The following is an 18,438-nucleotide window of genomic DNA, read 5'->3' on the forward strand; positions in this document are numbered from 1 at the left end:
CAGAAAGATCAGAAACTGACAACATAATTGCAAAATCTGATAAATGTTAGGGGGAATATGGCTGACATAGAGAATACCAGGGGTCTATTTTAGATAAAATGGCCAAGAGAGTCCTCTCAGATGAAGTGACAATTAAGCTCAAATCTCAAGGATGTAAAGAGGTTAGCTTGAGAAGAGTGAGAAGAAGAGCCTTCAAAGGTATGGGTGCAGCACAGGCAAATGCTCTGGGGAAGCAAAGAGGTGGTCTGGTTGAAAAAAAATTTAATCGCATTTATTTTTCATTTTACTGATTTTTTTTTTTTTTTTTTTTTTTTTTTGGCTGCACTTCATGGCATGCGGGATCTTTCCTGAGATCAGAGATCAAACCCGGGTCCCCTGTAGTGGAAACATGGAGTACTAGCTACTGGACCGCCAGAGATGTCCCAGTTGAAGAAACTGAAAGACTAGTTAGTAACTTGGGGGTGGGAGTGGGGTGGGGAGGGTTGTTAGGAAACAATTTGGTTTAAGTACAAAGGCAGGTTATCTGATTTACATTTTATCCTGGGCACACCTCTGTGTTAAGAGCAAGGGAGATGGCGGGAGAGGGGAAAGAGCAAGGGAGATGGTGGGAATACACAGTTTAATGAAAGGTGACTGACTGTGGCCTTTGGAATCAGAGAAACCTGCCTTCAAATCAGGAGCCTCAGCTCCTTTGTTGTTGTTCAGTCGTTCAGTCACGTTTGACTCTGAGACTCCATGGACTGCAGCACTCCAGGCTTCCCTATCTTTCACTATCTCCCGGAGTTTGCTGAAACTCATGTCCGTTGAGTTGGTGATGCCATCCAACCATCTCATCCTCTGTTGCCCACTTCTCCTGTCCTCAATCTTTCCCAGTATCAGGGTCTTTTCCAATGAGTGGGCTCTTCACATCAGGTGGCCAAAGTATTGGAGCTTCAGCTTCAGCATCAGTCCTTCCTAACTGTCATATCTTGGGTAAATTATTGAAATGGTGAGTCTCAATTCCCTCATTTGTAAAATGTAACTTTAAATGTTACAAATAGATAGTATGTAATTTAGTAGATTTGTTATGGACACAGGCAGGCACTTGATAAATAGTAGCCGTTATCAGATAAGCTAACTGTTCATGCTTAGCATGAAGAGGTTACTCCTTAAACTATACAGTTATTCTCATTCCCACTTTCAGACTGAAAATCCTTTTCCACTTATTCAAGACCACTTACAACATGGCCCATACTACCATTCTTACTTATTTTAAAAAAATATGTTATTTATTTGGCTGTGTCCGGTCTTAGTTGTGGCATGTGGGATCTTCATTGTAGCATGCAGGATCTTTCATTTCGGTGCAAAGACACTCTAGTCACTTTAGTTGTGGGTGCTCAGTTGCTCTGAGGAATGTGGGATCTTAGTTCCCCGACCAGGAATCAAATCCAAGTCCCCTGCATTGCAAGGCAGATTCCTTGTGCTAATTTCAGGTGAACAGCGAAGGGACTCAGCAATATATATCCACGTATCCCTTCTCCCGCAAACTCCCCTCCCACTCAGGCTGCCACATAACATTGAGCAAGAGTTCCATGTGTATACATCGAGGCAGATTCTTAACCACTGGCCCACCAAGGCAGTCCCACCATCTTGCTTATTAACATCTAACAGTTTCCCCCTTTTTACCTCTCCTTTCTGTTAACACTTGTTCCTAGTAACTTTTGAACTCTGATCTGGAATTTAATTTCAGGAATGCATTCTCAAATTAACTACATCCTATTTTAAGTGAGCCGTTACCCTGCATTTCTTTCAGAATTACTAACTTCAGCTTAGAAGCTTAATATGTTTGTGCTTATTGAAATATGGCTTTGTTCTCAAATAATTGTGTTTTGTTTTCTTCAAGTAGAATGTTAGTCGCTTAGTGGTGTCCGACTCTTTGCAACCCCATGGACTGTAGCCTGTCAGGCCCCCGTGTCCATGGAATTCTCCAAGCAAGAATACTGGAGTGGGTAACCATTCCCTTCTCCAGGGGATCTTCCCAACCCAGGGATGGAACCCGGGTCTCCTGCACTGCAGGCAGATTCCTTACCACCTGAGCCACCAGGAAAGCCCCATAAGAAGAGAGGTACACATTCCTTTTTTCTTTCTTTTCCTCCTCCTTTATCCAAATGTTTTAAGTAATAGGCACTCATTTGTTTATTTATTCAGTGAACAATTGCTGAGGGCACCACTATATTTAACAAACTCTTTTCATTCCTGGGTGCTTATGAATCCATGATCACTGATGACTGATTTTATTTTAAATTCATGTCCACAAAAGTCACATGGGTGCTCCTGAGAGTCTCAAGTGTTCCTTGGCTTGGAGACAACCATCTTCTCCCTGTGCCTCTTCCCATGTCTTCCCTCTGTGTATGTCCATCTCTGTGTCCACATTGACACCCCCCCCCTTTTTAAGGACAACCAGTCATAGTGGATTAATGACCTAATGACCTCATTAACTTGATCATATGCGAAGATCCTGTTTCCACATAAGGTCACATTCACACGTACTGGGGCTTAGGACTTCAATATCTTCAAATTTCAATATCTTCTGGGGAAAGTGCCACCCATAACACCTGCCATTATCTGAAGTTACCATACTCATTGGTTTACATGTTTATTGTCCAGTTCTTTTTTCAAGAATATAAACTATTAGAGTAGTTCACCAGTGTATCCTCCCAGACCTAGACGAGTGACTGGCACATAGTAGGTCTTCAATAAATATATTTGTTAAATATCTATATATGTATATATATATATATATTTGTTGAATTGATGACCTATGGTATGTTGTTGAATATTCAGTTCCTCAGGTACTACACCTACTGATTGTCATATATTCGCCAAACAGCAGAGCAGACAGAGAACTTACTATGTGCTGGATGTTCTTTATGCTTCATATTATTAGCTCATTTAATCATCACATCACTACCCTATATGACACACACTATCATTCTCATTTAAGTTTTGTTTTTTTTGTTTTTTTTTTTGGCCACACTGCACAGCATTCCGGATCTTAGTTCCCCAACCAGAGATGGAACCTCTGCTCCCTGCAGTGGATATGCAGAGTTCTAACCGTCAGACCACCAGGGAATTCCCTATTATTCTCATTTTACAAATAAGAAAACAAGGTCCAGAGTGGTTGAGTAACTTGTTCAAGGTCAGGGTTGGTGAATGACAAAGACAGACCTCTAAACCCACAGCTGTAATCTCTAGAAGCCCTCCCTCTCTAGAAGCCCTTTATGTATCTACATCTTTCTGAGATGGTGTTAGTGGCAGCCATACAGGAAGAAATGTACTGAATACAACTATGATTCGGCCACTGTTGGCTCAGACGGTAAAGAGTCCACCTGCAACACAGGAGTCCCAAGTTTGATCCCTGGGTTGGGAAGAGAGATCCCCAGAAGAAAGGAAATGGCTACCCACTCCAGTATCCTCGCCTGGAGAATTCTTCCATGGGCAGAGGAGCCTGGCGAGCTACAGTCCATGGGGTCACAAAGAGTCAGACACGGATTAGTGACTAACACTTTCACACACTTATGAATCAATTACACCAGTCTTACTTGAGAATCCTTTGGGGATGATTCCACTCAACTCCTCTAGAGGGAGTTTCATGCTGAAAGATCCAAGGAATAAGGATTGTAAAGACCATCTCTGATTGGTTAGCAATACCAGGAGAAAAGCAACCTAGTCCCACATATTATGTCTGATGCTAATTATAGGAGGGCATACACATTTAAAATACTAAGAGAGTCACTTCTGAAAGTGGGAACAGCTTTCTAAGCAATATAAATCATCAAGAAAAAAAGCTGATTTGACTTGATAAAAATGTAAAACATTTGCACATCTGGAAAATACCTTAGTTATTAAGAACCTAGTAGACAAATGAACAAAGAACACAAGTTTCACAAGAGTCAGTATTTACAAGTAACCAATGATGTCTACTAAAATAACAAGGAAGTACCAATTTTTTTGCCCTTGTTCCTCAACTATTGATATATGATAGCTGCTCCTGGCCAGGGCATCTTGAAACAGGCTCTCTCAAACCTTACTGGAGGTAGAATATACGTATATGAAACCACTTTGGAAAACAACTGCTAATGTTAATCAAGAGACATGAAATAGCCAAATTCAGTAATCTCAGTGGTGAGATTCTAGTTTTAGGAAGCACTCACCTTTTCACTGCAGCATCATTGTAACCACCAAAACTGGAAGCAATGCAACAAAGAAACACATTAAGGTAGCACTCAGGTAATGCAGTCATGAGAGTGACAATTACAAAATCTATGTAACAACAGGGGAAAATACTTATTATGTAACATTGAATTTTAAAAGCAGGATACAAAAATTGCATATAGATTACAAATATAAATACAGCTTTGTTAAAACTGGAGTAGGAAATGGCAACCCACTCCAGTATTCTTGCCTGGAAAATCCCATGGACGGAGGAACCTGGTAGGCTACAGTCCACGGGGTCGAAAAGAGTTGGACACGACTAAGTGACTTCACTTTCACTTCACTTCACTTTGTTAAAATACACAGTGACACAGACTTAGAGAAGGAATTTACAGTTGTGGCGGGGGGGGGGTGGGGGGGGCACGGGGAAGGGGATAGTTAGCAAGTTAGGGATGGACATGTACACACTGCTATGTTTAAAATGGCTAACTAAAAAATAAATAAATAAAATGGATAACTAACAAGGACCTACTGTCTAGCACAGGGAACTCTGCTCAATCTTACGTGGCAGCCTGGATGGGAGACGCATTTGGAGAATGGATACATGTCTATGTACTGCTGAGTCCCTTAGCTGTTCACCTGAAACTATCACAACATTGTTAATCAGCTATATCCCAACACAAAATAAAAAGGTTAAAAAAAATAAAATGAGTGACTAAAACAAAAATCAAATACACAGGGAAGAAACATCATAATGCAAAACATAAAACTTAAGAGTGTGGTGAGATTATGGGTAATTCTATGACACTATTGCCCTAACTTCCTGTATTGTTATATTATCTTTCTGTAAAAGTTTAATTTTGCTATAAATGAATTATAGGCTTATTGTCAAAAAAACTAACAGTACAAATTTGTATTAAGTAAAAATCTCTGTCCCATTGTTTAGTGAAAGACACTGCTTGCTGAATATCATTTCCTATAACGTATGTCATATTATGTACTACATTATTTTTTATACAAATGGAATTATATCATGTTTACTGCCTATGACCTTTCTTATTTAACTGATAATCATCTCTTGCCTCAGTTCATGCAAAACCTCCCAGCTGGTCTCCCTGTTTCTACTCTTGCCCTTCTTCAGACCATTCTCAAAGTAGCCAAAGGAACCAAGGAAAAAGCAAGTTATTCCATTCTTTTTAATGGTCGCATGGGGCTGCAAAGAGTCAGACACAACTGCACTACTGAGCACGCACAGTATTCTGCTGAATGAGTAATACCATAATTTATCTAAACAATTCCTATTACTGAAGGAAATTTAGCTGTGAACTTTATTGTACATGTGTATTTGATCACTTGTATTATCTATTAGGAAAATTCTTAGAAATTTTATGAATCAAAGAATTTGAACATTTAAATTTTTTAAAGACATTCCCAAATTGTCCTCCCAAAAGACTGTACTAGTTTATACATGGAGTTCCCCTTATGCTCATCAATACATGTCATCAACTAGCTCAGTTCAGTTCAGTTCAGTCGCTCAGTAGTGTCCAACTCTTTGCAACCCCATGAAACGCAGCACGCCAGGCCTCCCTGTCCATCACCAACTCCCAGAGTCTACCCAAACCCATGTCCATTGAGTCGGTGATACCATCCAACCATCTTATCCTGTCATCCCCTTCTCCTCCTGCCCTCAATCTTTCCCAGCATCAGGGTCTTTTCAAATGAGTCAGCTCTTTGCATCAGGTGGTCAAAGTATTGGAGTTTCAGCTTCAACATCAGTCCTTCCAATGAACACCCAGGACTAATGTCCTTTAGGATGGACTGGTTGGATCTCCTTGCAGTTGAAAAAGACTTTAAGAGTCTTCTCCAACACACAGTTCAAAAGCATCAATTCTTCGGCGCTCAGCTTTCTTTATAGTCCAACTCTCACACCCATACATAACTACTGGAAAAATCATAGCCTTGACTAGACAGACCTTTGTTGACAAAGTAATGTCTCTGCTTTTTAATATGCTGTCTAGGTTGGTCATAACTTTCCTTCCAAGGAGTAAGCGTCTTTTAATTTCAACTAGTTCAGCCTTTACCAATCTCTTAAATGAGGAAAGCTGCCTGACTTCAGTTTTATTTCCACTATTACTAGTAAAATGAAATATCTTTCAATTTTATTTAATCAACCATTTGTTTTTCTGTGAGCTTTTTCACATTATTTGCCCATTTCATTACTGGCTCATGGGTATTTTTTATTGATTGAATAGAGTTCTGTATATCAAAGAAATTTACCTTATTTCTTATGAGACACAACTATTTTCCACATTTTCTTTTCACAAACTTTGTTTTACACTGTCTTTGATAGTTCAGAAAGTTTTCATTTCATTTTCATTCTTGGCCACACCACACCAACATGCAGAATCTTCCCCAACCAGGGAGCAAGCCCCCTGCCTTGAGAGTAGAGTTTTAACCAGTGAAAGGACAAGGAGATCCAGAAAGTTTTAATTTCTAAGGAGTAAAAGTCAATATTTTCCTTTTTACTTCTGATTTTCATGTCATGCTTAGACAGCCCTTCTCAACTTCAAGATTATAAAAAATATTCACTCGTGCTTTCATCTAGTACCTTTAACCATCTTTTGTTTTTTGCCTTATGAGATTTTTAGTTCCCCCATCATGGACTGAACTGCAGCCCTCAACATTGAAAGCTTGTAGTGCTAACGACTGGACTGCCAGGAAATTCAATCGTATTTTTGACGCTTCAATTTGTGACTAACTTGTAACTTCTTTTGGTGTAAACAGTGAAGTAGAAAATTCAGCTCACTACCATTTACATGGCTCTCTGGCCCCACTTACCACTTACTAAGTAGATCACTTCCCCACTAATTTTAAACACTAGCTTTATCACCCACTAAATCCGCCCTCCCCCCCTCCCCCGCATACATGGTCTATTTTTGAACTTTATTCTCTTCCATGGATACTCTTGCACCAACACAAAAATGTTTTAGTTTTATAACTTTATATTTCAATATCTAAAGAGTTGGAGTTTCCCTTATCATAACTGAAACTTTAAAATATACAACGAAACACAATAAGGTTTACCTCCTCACTTGCCCTTCCAAGTGTCTACCTCTTTCTCAAGCGTTTCAAAAAAACGCCCAGTTCTCCCAATGAGAAATTTTAAAAATTGATACCGCAGTGAATAACCAAAGTGGCTCCGATTAGAAGTGACAAATCTGAAGAAAAGTCACTGAATTCGAAAATGGTGGCGTGTCCAGGGGTTGTTTGTTTATTCGCTAAGTTGTATCGGACTCTTTCGCGACTCCATCCCAACTGGGTCGCGCCACTTCCGCTCGCGACACCAACCCCCAGGCCGATGCCTGCCGCCTTTCCCAGCTCAGCCTCTAGAGGTCGCAGCCACGCGGAAGCGGGTGGACCGTGACTGAGCCCCTGAGGCGCGGCTGTCATCGTGACGTCAAGTCCGGTCCCGGCGGAAGTCCTCCCCCGGCAGACCGGGAAGTAGCTGAAGGCTGGGCAATGGCAGTCTTGGAAGTCCCACTCGCAGACAGACCCGAGGCCGCGGTACCCCCGCGGTAGACCGGATCAGGGTGGCGGGCTCCGGGTCCCGAGGTGAAAAGCGTTGGGGGCTGGACGGCTACTTTCGAAGGGGACCTGGGAACCCCTATTGCAGACCCTCCCTGACTTTGGGCTGTAAACTGCCTTTGCCGGGTCAGCCCCGGAAGCAGGTCCGCCTGGTATCCTACCGTTCCTACAGGGAAAGGTGCAGGTGGGGATTTTTACCCCTTCACCACAACAGCAAGTCAGGTGGGAGCTCCGAACCCGGGGTTCAGGGGCGCCTGTTCTTCCTAACGTCGTCTCCTTTCCACCGCCGCAGGGATGGAGGGGTCTAAGACATCCAGCAGCACCATGCAGGTGAGCTTCGTGTGTCAGCGGTGCAGCCAGCCTCTGAAACTGGACACGAGCTTCAAGATCCTGGACCGTGTCACCATCCAGGAGCTCACAGGTCAGCGAGGCCATTGGAAAGAGGGTGATCAAGATCGTTCAAAGTGGGCAGCTTTGGAGATGAAGGTCTTAAGGACTACATATAGCCTGCCACAAGCAAGCCTTCTGAGCCTCGGAAGTTGCTTCCTCTCTCTGGTTCCTTGTTTTCTTATCGAGAACATAAAAGAGTTCTGACACTATGTGCTGCTGAGAGCTTTCTATAACAAGGAAAGGTCCTTAGTTTTCTGCTCCTGCTGTTTCAGAGTAAAGGATTCTGTGTATATAAAAATAAACGGCAATTATGAAGGACTTGCCATATACCAAGTGCATTACATGCATTCCTTTTAATCTCTGTGGAGTAATGCAGTTTTACTCCCCTATACATAGGAGTACTAAAAATTTATCATTTCATCCTTGAGGAATTGAAACTCAGTCAGGTTGAATGACTTACCCAGAAGCCAATGGCTGATAAGTAGAGGAAAGTAGAGGAATAGAGTTCCAAATTCCCAAGAAGTGAAATGAAGCTAGGAAAAAGGAAAAGACTGAATAAACAGTTAAAGTAAGCTCATGGACCTAGAGTCACTCTGCTTGAATTTAAATTCTGGCTGCCATTTACTAGCAGAATGACTTCTTGCAAGTTACTTCACCCAATTTTTAGTTTCTAGGCCCAAATTTTTTTAATTTCCTTTATCTGTAAAATGTAAAACAACCTCAAGGTACTTGTAAAGATCAAATATGACAGAGACCATGAATACTTAAGAATATGCCAGGGAAAAGTACTCAGCAAATATAAACTATTATTATCAATACCCTATTTCTCTTTTCTGAGGGGAATTAACTGTTTAATATGGGAAATTTTTAATATGGAAAATTTCAAACATAAAATCAAGAGAATAGCATCGTGAACTCGCTTGTGTCCATCATTCAGCTTCAACAATTAGCTACACTCAACCATTCTTGTTTCCTCTATACCTACATTCACCTCCTATATCCACTCAGGTATTTTGCATTTTACCTCATTTTTTCATTTTTTAAAAGGTAAGTTTTCATACATTGACAGTTTTTAATTGTCAAGATTTTTTTTTTTTTTTTTTGCCTTCACCCCATGGTATGTGAGATCTTAGTTCCCCAGCCAGGGATGGAATCTCTTCCCCCTATAGTAGAAACTCAGAGTCTTAACTACTGGACCCCCAGGGAGGTCCCTAATTGTCAAGATTTATATATTATATATCTTAACTTTTTGGGGGGGCCATGATGCACAGCTTGTGGGATGTGGGATCCTGGTTCCCCAACCAGGGATTGAACCTGGACCCTTGGCAGTGAGAGTGTGGAATCCTAACCACTGGACTGCCAGTGAATTACCCTTAGCTGTATGTTTTTGACAAATGTATGCTCATGTAACTTAGATCTCCATTGCTATGTAGAGAACTTTCATCTTCCTGGATCTTAGTTCCAGGAAAGGAAGTTTCATGTTCCTTCCCACTTATTTTGGGGGAAAGAAGATGTTAACTTTTGTTATGGAAAACATCCAAGTTTATAATGAACCTCTGTATACTCATCGCCAAGCTTCAACGATTATCCACGCATATTTAACCATGTTTCACCTACAGCCCCAAATGATTTTGAAGCAAATCCCAAACATAAACATCATTAGTATTTTATTTATTAAGTATTTTTGAGAGGTAAGATGTCTCTTTAAAGACCTAATCATACCATTATACTGGAAAAACTTTAATAATCCCTTAATCTGATTTAATGGCTATAAGAAGAAGAAAACAGATCGGTTTTTTTGTAAATTCTACTCCAAGAAAAAGGTGGAGGATATTTTGATTCTTATCCTTTCGTACATGCTCCTGCTCTGAGAAGACTTTCTGAAAGATTCAATGTTTCCCTTGCTCTTAGCTCCATTACTTGCCACAGCCCAGCTGAAACCAGGAGAGACCCAGGAGGAAGAGGCTAACTCAGGAGAGGTATGAAAACACTGGAATACAAAGTGGGTTTCCGCAGGGCCCTTGGTGCTCCTGGAGCCCCCAGATATGTGGAATCTCTGGTTAACAAGAGACATTCTACATAACCAGGCCACTGTGGATCACTGAAGATAGAAGTACTCCTGCGGTCACAGGGTTGCTGAACGAGGCATCCATTCAAAAATGTGAAGAGAGACTCTGCTTTATTTGGAGTAGAATTATAAGCTATTTTAGGTGGGAGGTGGGATGATGACCTGTGTGTCCAGGTCTTACCTGGTTCATACCTGTTGTTGTAGCTCATTATTAATATCCGCTCCTCTCTAGTCTTAAAAGTATCTAGGTTTGGACATAGAATTGTGTGATTACACTAAATAGAAAGGGTGGTCAGTGTTTGAGAACATGTCTTTTTCTTTAAACTGTGTTGAAGGGTTGTCGGTGTTAGAGAACACGTTATTTTCTTTAAACTGTGTTGAGTGATGATTTTCATTGTCAAAGATGAGACTTTGGTCACATACAAATTATATCAAAGTATGGAAAACAAAGAATCTACTTTGTTTTATGCCGTGGAAGACTTCATTGCAGTCTGCTCTGACTTTTCCCTTGTGCCATGATTTAGGGCAGGAGTCTCCAACCTCCAGGATCTAATGCTTGATCATCTGAGGTGGAACTGATGTAAAAACAGTAAAAATAAAGTGTGCAATAAACATAATGCACTTGAACTACCCCTCCCCCCTGCCCTGGTCTGTGGAATAATTGTCTTCCACGAAACTGGTCCCTGGTGCCAAAAAGGTTGGGAACCCCTGAAGGGCATTCTCTCCCCTAACCCAACTGGTAAGTGTTGAGAAAATGCAAATATAACAGAGTACAACATAGCTAGGAAATGCTGTTTCCCACAAAAAAATCAAATGGGACTTGGGGTTTATTTGTACCAGGGGTCCTTTCTTAGTGAATGTATTCAAGGATTGGCTAGAAAACCCATTTCTTAAGTCTCTTGTTTCTCAAGTCTTGTGGTTATCAATCGTGGGTAAAGCCAAATAGTTCTGAGGCCATTGGGAAAATAGACTCCATCTCAAAAGCTGCTAGAATTCTGATGACTTCTTATTTCCTTCCCAGGAGCCATTTATTGAAACTCGCCAGGATGGTGTCTCTCGCAGATTCATCCCCCCAGCCAGGTGCCTACTACTCCTCAGCCCCCTGTTCCTTGCCAAAGGCCAGTAGAATTTTAATTGAACCCAGAATTGTGATGGAGATGAATCATCACCTAGCCTTTCACTCTACTAGAAAAGACACTGTCCCCTACACCTGACCCATCACCTTCCATATTGATTTTTTCCTGTAGCCATTCATACAGTGGGAAGGAACAGTAGCTCTCATGATGAAGAATTAAGAAAAGTTGAGTGTGATTGACTAATGGAAGAGATAAGCTCGTGAAAACTTTTAGGATAACAAATGTTAGATGTTCAGGTTCTTAGTTATTGATGCATGTAAGAAATGGTCTCTCCTGATTCTCCTTCCTTTTTACTGTAGACACACACATAGCCGTTTTTGATGCCCCCTCTCCCTCCTTAGTCTATCCAGGCCAGCCTTCTTTCTGAGTGCCCCTGTGGAAGACCAGCATGGCCTTCCCTTGGGAGAGAGGTATCCTTGGGAAGTCAGTCGGGCTAGGAGTGGGTATGCGCCTTGAGGCCCCTCAGCTGGTGCTTGAGAGTCTCTGCCACCAGCACTGCATATAGGTGGAGGAGGCCTCTCTGCTCCCTCATGTGGCCCGTGGGCGGGGGGCTGTCTGCAGGATGATGTCCACAGAAAGTGCCAACAGCTTCACTCTGATTGGGGAGGCATCTGATGGCGGCACCATGGAGAACCTCAGCCGAAGACTAAAGGCAAGTCTGCCTCGTGCCAGTGTCTTGCAATGGGCTGGCTGGTAGGGGGATCTCCAGGCAGGTGACATGAGACAGGCCTTACCCTGACTCTCCTCTCCTTCCAGGTCACTGGGGACCTTTTTGACATCATGTCAGGCCAGACAGATGTGGATCACCCCCTGTGTGAGGAATGCACAGACACTCTCTTAGACCAGCTGGACACTCAGCTCAACGTCACTGAAAATGAATGTCAGAACTACAAGTGAGTGCATCCAGGGCCTGGGCCCAGGAACAGGGCTCTGAGTCTTGGGGTGCTCACTGCTCTGGGGCTGTACAACCCTCACCCAAGAGCTGTGCTTCATGCAGGGTAATGGAATAATAGGTTTCCTCCCATAAGCCTTCCCTGACTATGTCCTTGGCAGACGCTGTTTAGAGATCTTAGAGCAAATGAATGAAGATGACAGCGAACAGCTTGGATTAGAGCTAAACGAGCTGGCATTAGAGGAGGAGAGGCTGATCCAAGAGCTGGAAGACGTGGAAAAGAACCGGAAGATAGTGGCGGAAAATCTCGAGAAGGTCCAAGCTGAGGCTGAGAGGTTGGATCAGGAGGAAGCTCAGTGAGTGATCGCCCTGTTCTTCCATCTTCCTGCCTCAAGGCTCCGGGAGAGGAAATGGCTCACAGCCGAATGTGTCTGATTAGTTTGTAAACAGCAGTTGGCATTCAGTAGCATGTCATGCATTTCCAGGCCCTGTTTCTCGATGTTGGTTGGGAGGCTTATATAGGAAGAGTCAGCATGATTAAGTGACAAAAGCATTGGTTTTGTCCAATGCTTTTGGAGAGCTGAGAACCAGGCCTCTAGTGACAGCTCTGTCCTGTAGGGAACATTTGGATGAGTCAGCCACTGAATCCCACATCCTCCTCTGGAAGGTTAAGTGTGTTGGCCTACGTTCATTCTCTTCTAGCTCAAAATTCACTGGTGCTCTTTTTTTAAAATATTAATTTATTTGGCTGTGCTAGGTCTTAGCTGCAGCTCATGGAATCCTTGATCTTTGTTGTGGCATGTGGAATCTAGTTCCCTGACCAAGGATTGAACCTGGGCCCTCTGCGTTGGGAGCTTGGAGTCTTAGCCAGTGGACCTCCACAGAAGTCCTTCATTGGTATTCTTGACCTGAGAGAACCCTCGGTCTAGTGGAGGAGACTGAAAGTGGGGGAGTGGAGGACTGAGAAAAAGTTAAATTTTTCATGGGGTAGTGTAACAAGTTCCATTAGAAATGATGTACACTAACCATTTAAAGGACAATAGGCATGTAGAAGTGAAGTGATAGACAATTAGACCATTTCAGGGAGGAAACCACCATTGACTAACCTTGTTTCTGGAAAAGACCAGAAGTCCAAGAAGTATCTGGTCCTGGTTTGCAAGCATCCTGTCTTCCTCCTCTTTTTTGCATATGAGCTGCTGGAATTTGGGACATTTCTGTCCCTCCCAGGCAAAACATCTAGGGGAACTATGCTCCTTTGAGTGAGATCTATGCCAAATGTACAAGGTGCTGCGACTAGAAGTGATCATAATCACTAGACGAAGTCTTTGAGAGGAGTGGTGGGAGAGATTTTAGCCCCCAAACTAACAGCCTTTAATGACCACCTTGTCTGTTCACAGGTATCAAAGGGAATACAGTGAATTTAAAAGACAACAGCTAGAACTGGATGATGAGCTGAAGAGTGTAGAAAACCAGATGCGTTATGCCCAGATGCAGCTGGACAAGCTGAAGAAAACCAATGTCTTTAATGCAACCTTCCACATTTGGTAAGAAGGGCTGGAGGGTGAGGGGCATCTGGGAAGCACTGAATATCTGAATGTTAGCTGCTGACCACTAAGCCAGGGTGCCCACCTCCCATGAAATAGTAGCCCGTGTCATTTTCACCCCATCTAGGCTTCATCCATTTCACAATCAGGGGAATGAGATTCTAGAGCTTGGTGACTTCCATTCTCCAAGGAGAGTGAAAGATCAGAGCCCTCCAGCCACAGGAAAATCTTGAGTCTCTGCCCGGTGCTGATTTCTCATCCCCCTCTCCCGGGGTTGTTTGTTTACTCATTTATTTGACATTTTATCCATGTCAGCTGGTATCTGCTGAGCATCTGCTGTGTGGTGGACACTGCTCAGCACTGGGTGGGCAACAGCAAGCAATACTGATTCTGCCTCCTGGTTGCTGCAGTCCCGTGGGGGAGGGGGAGACGGCTGGGTAACAGGCACTCAGCGTGGTCCTGGTGAACCCAGGGTGCTGTGGGAACATACACGGGCACTTCACCCGATGTGAGGAAGCTGCATGAACGTTTCCCCCAGGGGAAGTGGATGTTTAAGCTGAGACGTGGAGTCTAAGTCTGCAGAGGAGGAGGGTTGTTCCTGGCAGAGAGAACATCCTGTGCAAAGAGGCAGAGGAAAGTGGAAGTGGTAATCTCCCACTGAACTTTCTGGACTGAAAGGAGCTTATTGTGACTGGAGATGGAGTATAAAGCAGAGAAGGACAGGGTATGAAACTGGAGTGCTACCAATTCCTTAAGGATCTTATAAGCCTCATTAAGGGATTTGAACTTTATCCAAAAGGCAGTGGGAGCCACTGAAGCGCTTTGGGCAGGAAAGTGACAAAAGTACAGTTGTATATGTAAATGATGACTTGGGGGAAGAGGGCAAGGTTGTTGGTTAGGAAATTTGTCAGGAGGATTCTAAACATGAAAAGAGAGCCATGGCATTGAGTCTTAATAGAAGTGGACAGATTCAAGAGGTTTAGGAGGTAGAGCCAGCAGAGCTTGGTGGTTTTGGGGAAAAGGGAGCTGAGAGAGAGCATTCAGGGGTGACGCCCAGGTTTCTACTTTGATGTCTGAGCAGCAGGGAGAAAGATGATGACTCACACTTGAGTTACGTATTTAAAGTACCAGGTAGAGCTTGGATATATGAATCTGAAGATAAGGAGAGAGATTTATGCCAGGTTTTAGGTGAGAACAGGAAATATCAGAATTTGCCAAGTTTTACGTTCTCTCTGTATTTTTCCCTGCCCTTCTTCTGTAGGCATAGTGGACAGTTTGGTACAATCAATAACTTTAGACTGGGTCGGCTGCCCAGTGTTCCAGTGGAATGGAATGAGATTAATGCTGCTTGGGGCCAGACAGTGTTGCTGCTCCACGCCCTGGCCAATAAGATGGGTCTGAAATTTCAGAGGTAAAAAAGGTGGTCCTTTCTGGAGTGTGGTGTGTCTTTGATATAATCTGTGTATGCCACCTGTTACTTCTGTTGACTGCGCCAAGAGCCCTTGCTCCCAGCAAGCAGGGAGTATTCTGTCTATGGAGACTGTGCTTCTGGTTTTTTCCTCACCACAGGCCTTTTCCACTGATTGAGCAGTCCATGAACTGCATGACCATAGCAGTGGTACCCAACTTCCTATCTCCGGAACCTAAAAAATCTCCAGATTTCTGTTTCTAAATCTAAACCAGAACGTATGTCCATAAAAGGCCCCCAGATAATTATATAATAAATGTAGTGGTTTTTTTCTTTTTTAAAATACTTATTTGTGTTTATTTGTTTGACTGCACCAGGTCTTAATTGTAGCCTGTGGGATTTAGTTCCTTGACCAGGGATCCAACCCAGTCCCCCTGCATTGGGAGCATGGAGTCTTAGCCACTGGACCACCAGGGAAGTCCCAAACAAAACTTTTTAAACATGGAGCCCCCATGGGGAGGCTACAGAGGAGTGGAAATAATAAAAGAGGTCCTTGGGTAGCTTGAGCTTCCCTAGTGGCTCAGACAGTAAAGAATCTGCCTGCAATGCAGGAGACCCAAGTTCAGTCCCTGGGTCAGGAAGATCCCCTGTAGAAGGAAGTGGCAGCCCACTCCAATATTCTTGCCTGGAGAATTCCATGGACAGAGGAGCCTGGTGGGTTCCAGTCCGTGGAGTCGCAAAGAGTTGGACACAACTGAGTGACTAACACTTTCACTTTCTTAAAATCACTGGGTTATAACACCCTAGTAATCATTTTAGGAAGAGTCCTGTATTCATCTCTGTCTGCATCTCCATTTTAGGTATCGACTTGTTCCCTATGGAAACCATTCATATCTGGAGTCTCTGACAGACAAATCTAAGGTACTCTAGGAAGTTCCATTTTTCACCTACAGTACAGAATCCTTGTACTTCCTAACAAAATAGTTTACTTTTGATAATAGCATAATTTCATTTCTTAGACTGAGATATCTCATGATGAGCCAGTGTCTTGTTCAATGGCTTGTCTAGTTCAGGATTAGCTCTCTGGGGCCTGTTGAGAAAATTATACTTTTACAGTTTGTTGAGAAGAGATATGGGCGGATCCAAGAAGAATGTGTGTGCCAGGATGAGAAAGGCATCACCGTGCAGTAGATGTTTAATACATTTCAGTGATGGTGAAACAGTTCTGGGTGCGTGGTATTTGCCCAGGGTTACTGTTGCCAGTGGAATCCAGACAGAACCTGGCAGAGAGATGGATTGGATTGGGAGCAGCCTGTTGTAGCCAGTGTTTGGGCCACAAATACAGCCAGTTCTCTCTTCTCGGGCAGGAGTTGCCGTTGTACTGTTCAGGGGGTTTGCGGTTTTTCTGGGACAACAAGTTTGACCATGCAATGGTGGCTTTCCTGGACTGTGTGCAGCAGTTCAAAGAAGAAGTTGAGAAAGGCGAGACACGTTTTTGCCTTCCTTACAGGTCAGTATTCCCCAGTGCTGAATGAACCTAAACTAGGACCAAAGTAAGCAGAATGGAAGGGACAGTAAGAACGGAAGCAAAACTAGTACGCATGGTGGGAAAGCTGAAAATGGAGTCAAATCCCATGACACTGATGGGCAGGATGGATCCAACACTGCAAGCAAGACAGTGTGACCACCTGATCCCTGGAGAAAATGCTGACTTCGATGGTGTGAGGGATTTTCTTGGTGCAGAGCTCAAGCCTGCTTTCCAGTTTCAGGGAGGTTTTCCCTTATGCCCTTGGAAAGATATAGGAATGCTTCCTTTGGTCAAATTTTGTAGGAGCCCAGAAACAGAGGGGCACCTTACTTAAGAGAGTAGGGCTGAGCTGCTTCCATCACCCCAAAACAAAGCATTTCTTTTCTTCTGCCCCCCTCCCCTCCCCATGAGTGAGGGATGCCTAGGAAACAGTGAAGAGCACTGTCCCCCTCACCCACCCTCTGCCCCAGGCTTCTCATCTGTGTGGGTGTGTGTCCTGTCCCTGTGCTCCGCAATCACAATGAGGCTCTTGTGACAGCCTTCTTGATATTGGACTTTCAAGCAAATCCAAAATACACTACCGCTCCTCGCCAAGAGTTCTTTAATAGATAAAATGACGTGAGTGGTCCCATGATCAAGTCCCTGCCCATTTGCCTGAACTGACTTAACTCGAATCTCAGTTACTAATGAGTACTGCTGTGCTCACCTGCAGGATGGATGTGGAGAAAGGCAAAATTGAAGACACAGGAGGCAGTGGTGGCTCCTATTCCATCAAAACTCAGTTTAACTCGGAGGAACAGTGGACAAAAGCTCTCAAGTTTATGCTGACGAATCTTAAGTGGGGTCTTGCTTGGGTATCCTCACAGTTTTATAACAAATGACTTTCTTTTTTCCTTAGGAGGTCGTTTGCCTTAAAGGCTTTCAATTTTGTTTTGTTTGGAAAAAAAGAAAGTGTTAAATTCGGGTACTATTAAACAGCATATGTTTACAATACCAAAAGAGAAAAAAATCCACAAAAGCCACTTTATTTTAAAGTATCATATAACAGATAGTTTCCAGAACTACAACATGCCATGTATAGCATCTGGTCTTTGTCACAGTTTTGACTCTTAACCCCATGCCTTCCTTTCCTTTTGTCCCCTCAAAACAGATAATTTAAGTTTGCTTTTTTTTTTTTTTAAACTGAGTTGAATTGAGATTGATGTGTTTTCACTGGAGTTTGTCTCTCTCAACTTCCTGCGCTTAGAACATGAACTAGAAACTTTTGTCTCCACTGAGAGGACAAGAAGTGTGAGATGCTCAGTTGGATAACATGAGAAAATGACACAAGCTTTGGTCACCATGTGATGTGATCAGAAGCTTGAAATTTAACACTTCTTACTTGGTTCTAGTACTGAATGCCTGCTCTGCTCTGTGTTAAGAGATATGAAATGGTGTTTGATACTGTTTGAGACCTTGGTGGAGAGATTTAATTATTTGTAATAAAAGATCAACTGCAGTCTGATAACTGCCCAGAGGTGCACTGTTGGGTTTTTCTTTAACTAAAATAGAGTACTTTGTATTCTGGGAGAATTGAGTTCAAGTGCAGGTATGTGGAAAGTCTGTTGAAATATGTGTAGAGGTGGGTGTTAGTTTTTTAAAAAGACTCTTAATGGAAAAATAGATACCTGTAGAGGAAGCCCTATTTGTGTAG

General features: G+C 42.9%; 1 protein-coding gene across 1 annotated transcript; it reads left to right on the forward strand.

The window, feature by feature from the left end:
* The first annotated feature begins 7,671 nt into the window (after positions 1 to 7,671).
* Positions 7,672 to 18,252, forward strand: BECN1 (beclin 1). Its single transcript, XM_065909520.1, has 12 exons — positions 7,672 to 7,806; positions 8,072 to 8,200; positions 10,081 to 10,148; positions 11,259 to 11,317; positions 11,935 to 12,025; positions 12,130 to 12,266; positions 12,427 to 12,621; positions 13,663 to 13,809; positions 15,071 to 15,220; positions 16,078 to 16,138; positions 16,585 to 16,727; positions 17,458 to 18,252. The coding sequence occupies exons 2-12, from the start codon at positions 8,074 to 8,076 to the stop codon at positions 17,624 to 17,626; spliced, it is 1,347 nt and encodes a 448-aa protein (XP_065765592.1). The 5' UTR covers positions 7,672 to 7,806; positions 8,072 to 8,073; the 3' UTR covers positions 17,627 to 18,252.
* Positions 18,253 to 18,438: the final 186 nt, after the last annotated feature.

The sequence above is a fragment of the Muntiacus reevesi genome, chromosome 18 (genome assembly GCF_963930625.1).
Source record: "Muntiacus reevesi chromosome 18, mMunRee1.1, whole genome shotgun sequence".
NCBI classification, from domain to species: Eukaryota; Metazoa; Chordata; class Mammalia; order Artiodactyla; family Cervidae; genus Muntiacus; species Muntiacus reevesi.

Bases quoted from the DNA above. Each gene is read 5' to 3' on its own strand.
- BECN1 (XM_065909520.1), top strand. From the start codon at position 8,074: ATGGAGGGGTCTAAGACATCCAGCAGCACCATGCAGGTGAGCTTCGTG. The intron at 8,201-10,080 runs GTCAGCGAGGCC...CCTTGCTCTTAG, and splicing joins CACCATCCAGGAGCTCACAG to CTCCATTACTTGCCACAGCC. The intron at 16,728-17,457 runs GTCAGTATTCCC...GCTCACCTGCAG, and splicing joins CGTTTTTGCCTTCCTTACAG to GATGGATGTGGAGAAAGGCA.